Below are 4,567 nucleotides of genomic sequence, written 5' to 3'. Positions count from 1 at the left end.
TTGTGTGTTTAAGTGTTTCATTGTAACCTCTATTTATAGGCTACCATGCCAAAGTGTTTAGCATTAAACAAATGATAGTGGAGCATTAATTGGAGATAAGAAATGATGAATTTTGGAGATAAGGAAGCATAATTGAAGATCAAGAATGATGAATTTCGGAGATAAGGAGATAAGGAGGCATAATTGAAGATAAGGAATGATGAATTTTGGAGATAAGGAACCACTTTCTGCTCCTTTATTCCTTCAATTATATCTCCATCAAGCATTCAGATTTTGACCGTGACTTCTTCATAAGAAATGTTCTACTATGAGTGTAGATCACCCTGGTAAAATTTCAGAGCTTTTGATATAGTGGTTGGGCCGGAAACGGTGCTGGACCTCTTACAGGTCCAGTTTTCCAAGCCTCTCTAGACAAGGAAATTGGACTAATTGTTTGAAGGCCTTCCACTCAAAACTAGCTCTGACACTCTTCATAAAGGCTTTGTGTCTATCACAGCATTAAAAAAAATAATTTTCGAGTTAAAAAGGTAATATTTTTTTCTTATATTGATCATTTAATACATTTATTCAATATTATACTGATTTTAATAAATAAATAGGGCTGACAATTGTGGAGGAAATGTGGATTCATGTCGCTGTACTCTTCGTCAAACACATCAGCTGCCATGTGCCCATGAGATTGCCTCATACAAAAGTAGTAACAATCCCATTCCACTTGATTGCATTCATCCTCATTGGAGGAAGTTAGATTTCAGCATTCTCCCACCAAGGAGCAATAGCAACAGGTCAAATGTTGTTCATGTGAAACCACATATGATAAGATTTGAGAAGTGGTTTGAGGAACAAAGTGATGAGAATAAGAAACAACTTCTATTGAAGTTAGAAGAGATCATGAATCCGAGTTCTACATCACTTAGAGAGCCACAAGTGAAAATCAATAATGAGGGCGTCCACGTAAAGAAGATAGTTCCACTCGTCGTTTACCTTCTGCCTTTGAGTATATGAATGCATTTTCAGGCCATGATAGTCATTTATCGGATCCTACAGTTGGGTCTAGACCTCAAGGAAAAAAATTGAAGAAGCATTCAAAGAATCAAAGAGAAGGAGGGACCAAAGAGTCGACAACATCCATAAAAAGGCAAAACAAAGAGTTTAAAAATTCAAAACAAAAGGTATGCACTTACTAACCTAATCCTATACATAGTTTATGTTACTTTGCCTACTAAACAATTTTTTATTATTATTTAGGTGTCAAACAAAACTTGCTCCGCGATACCACCCAGATTGACATACGAATATACGACACTATTTCCTACTATGTATCAGCAATACATTGCAAACCAAACTGATGTTGATATGGATGGAAATTGTGGATATAGAGTCGTTACTATCTCAATGGGGTTTGGTCATGATGGTTGGCGTACGGTACGTAAACATTTATTAGATGAGCTTAGAGGGAACCGCACTTTCTATGAAGACCACATTTTTGGGGCTAAACGGTTTCATGAACTAGAGAATTGCCTTGACTATTTTGTTGATGGGTTTGCACCTGAAAACTTTTGGATGACCATGCCTGATATGGGACATATTATTGCCACATGTTATGGCGTGACAGTAATCCATTTATCATCCACCATGTGCATTACATTTCTTCCTTTGTATAATAGGAATGAATGTCGAAATGAATATCGTGGTGATTGCGAGGGTGGTGAGTTTGCAATTGGATATGTTGGTCGTCATTTTGTTAAGGTAAACTATGGAACAGGTGCCAAATTACATATGTTGTTGTCATTTTGTTAATTCATAACTAACATACATTATTGTTCATGCATGTAGGTAAATTTGATATCTCAATCTGTTCCAATTCCTCCAGTTACTCCTCTATGGCACAAGTACCAAGTTAATAATGGACAGTTGTACAACATTTATGAGCAACGCATAGATCAATTCAAGAAACTGGAAAATATGGAAGACGCTGCCACCACAGATACATTTGCAGACATTGTGCATCTTGATATCGATTGAAAACATTGACATGTTGTTAAATTTGAGAGTTCGTTCTTAATCTTTTAGTTCGGATTTTGACCTTAGTGTGGACTTATTTTTTTAGTTGGGATTTTGACCTTACTATTTATTTATACTTTTTAGAATAAATAACATTAATTTTTTGTTTTATTCAAAAGAAACAAAAAGAAATGCAGAAATGTAGAAGCCAATATCGATGGAGAATTAAGAATGGCTGAAAGGTTTGTTCATTAGATGATTGAAAGAGCCGACATTGTGATAGCTAAATTTATAAGCTATTGATTTTCCTTATTCACACTTAAGATTGTCAATTGTAGCAAGTGTAAACAAGGGTCTTTCCCGCAGAGGACTAAGGTTATAACTACTCAAAACAATGTCACAAAAGTGACCACTGTTCCTAGCGAACAGCAGTTGAAAACCTAATTAAAAACCTAATCTAAACTACTCAGAAAATTACGAAAATTTACAGAGATATACTAGACACACAGGGCGTCTTGTACACAAAATATGGTATTATTCAGATATCGTTTACTATATAAATTAATTACAAAAATATAGAGGACAGAAAGTAACGAAAACAGATTTTAAGATGGTTTGAAAACAATATGATAAAGATAGTTAGGGAAGATGCATCCACCCCGGACAATCACACACAAGATAATTTGTTCAATCCTAATTCAATTAATCTAGATGAAGATGCTCAGGTTAGCTCGGTACGCTTGAACACAACCTATTACCCTTTCTTACTTCGTACGCTAGGCAGGAAGTGCTCTACACCTAGACTATTCCCAAGCAATGCAACCTAAAGGTACGCTTATTAGATTAAACATGCAGAGATCATTAAGGTCTAAAAGAGTTTGAGACATCACTAGGCATCGCAATAAACTTAGCGCCTTGCTAAACCTAGGACTTAGTTTACTTGATAGTGAAAACTAACAATTGCTTCTCTAGAAGGTTTGAGGAGTCCAACTATTGACACAGGCATCAAACAATCAAAGCGGTAGAATCCTAACATGCATACTAAGCGTGCACTCAAAGCATACAAGCAAGAATTCATCAATGGAAAAGTAGTAAGCAAAAGTCTCATCTTGAATTAAAAGAAAATAACATCAAATGTCAAATCATCTTGTAGTTCATGTCTAGGGGCTTCAAGTAGCCCCCTAACTAATAAAAACTAGTTAAACATAGACGAAACAAAACTAACTAAAGAAGGGGAGGAAGAGAGAGAGAGAGAGAGAGCTGCTGCAGAATCATCTCCTTTTATATGCTTAGAGGTTGCCTTTATCTTTCTTGTTGTGCAGGAAATCCAAAACCTAAAAGAATTAGGGTTCACGTGCTTAGGTGGAGTTTTCCTATTGGCTCTTGAACGTGATGACTCATTCCAACCATTCACATCATGCCATTTGTCTATATTAAGCTGAAATATGAAGCACAAACTCGTCCTCGGGCTTCTCGGTGTGATTTGGGCCTCGAAACATAAATTCCCGTCCAACCTCAGATTCACGCGCAGCCTGACCTTCTTGTACTAAATTGGCCATAACTTCTTCTAGAAAAATGATATTGATGAGCCGTAAAAATATTTTTAAACTAGACATCTGAGGCTTTCCATCAATATAAAGATCATCATCTGGATCATTGTGAGCTGGTCTCAGTGATCTGTCGAAGTTGACTGATCTGCACAGGCAGATTTGTCGATTTTGCCTTTCAATCCCTCTTTTACTTCTTTTCTCCTTCTTTGCTCCAAAATACCTATAAAACAAATAAACAACGTAAATAATGAGAAAATACACTAAACTAACAAAGAAAGTATAGAGATTAACGCTATTAATATCGCATAATTATGCTCCTATCAAATACCCCCACACTTAAGATTTGCTGGTCCCTAGCAAACAAAGAACTAACTAGAACAAAAGACACGGACCTAATATCTTCCAAACATCTCAGAGAATTTATAATCCCACACGTATGGTCAACAAGATTCACACAACCACATGTCAGAATTCATAACCTCACTTAAAAGCTAATTTATTTTGATAACCATAGTGCTAAAGTTATAATACATGAACAATCAAACTAGTGCAACAAAGGAGAACCAACTTATTCATGTGTCAAACAAGCGTCAACTCAATTTCTCACAAAGATGCTCTCAATTTCTTTTCACTCATGATTTTCTGACTTGATGTATAAGCATAGATTTCACTCAAGTTATATGTGAGAGGAATGATATAGTAAGACAAACAAATAGCTCACATATGATAACAAGAAAGAAATGCTTTTTCTGAAATTTTTTTTTTACATATGATCCCATGATTGGAATGCCAAGACTCGGACGAAAGGCCAGTGACACCATATGCTCACCCCTCCACACAAGTCTCCACAAATCGAATGCACAACTTCAAAGATCAACAAGGTCTTTATTCAGGGTTGTAATGGGGCCAAGGGTTAAGGTTAGAAGAAAGAAAGGATAGGAAATTCAAAGATCCTAAAGAACCTAGTGGAGCACTAGAAGAACATAAGAGATAAAAGAATCTTGAAACTCTTC

The 4,567-nt window shown here is 36.0% G+C and overlaps 1 protein-coding gene across 1 annotated transcript; it reads left to right on the top strand.

The window, feature by feature from the left end:
• The first annotated feature begins 1,317 nt into the window (after window positions 1-1,317).
• Window positions 1,318-2,025, top strand: LOC133723092 (uncharacterized). Its single transcript, XM_062149923.1, has 2 exons — window positions 1,318-1,749; window positions 1,837-2,025. The coding sequence occupies exons 1-2, from the start codon at window positions 1,318-1,320 to the stop codon at window positions 2,023-2,025; spliced, it is 621 nt and encodes a 206-aa protein (XP_062005907.1).
• The last annotated feature ends 2,542 nt before the right edge of the window (window positions 2,026-4,567 follow it).

This window comes from Rosa rugosa, chromosome 7, assembly GCF_958449725.1.
Source record: "Rosa rugosa chromosome 7, drRosRugo1.1, whole genome shotgun sequence".
In the NCBI taxonomy this organism is placed as follows: domain Eukaryota; kingdom Viridiplantae; phylum Streptophyta; class Magnoliopsida; order Rosales; family Rosaceae; genus Rosa; species Rosa rugosa.
Note: the sequence above shows the minus strand (reverse complement) of the source record. Positions and strands in the feature narration are given on the sequence as shown.

Excerpts from the sequence above, each read along its gene's own strand:
- LOC133723092 (XM_062149923.1), top strand. The coding sequence starts at position 1,318 with ATGTATCAGCAATACATTGCAAACCAAACTGATGTTGATATGGATGGA. Across the intron at positions 1,750-1,836 it reads TTGGTCGTCATTTTGTTAAG|GTAAATTTGATATCTCAATC; the intron begins GTAAACTATGGA and ends TCATGCATGTAG.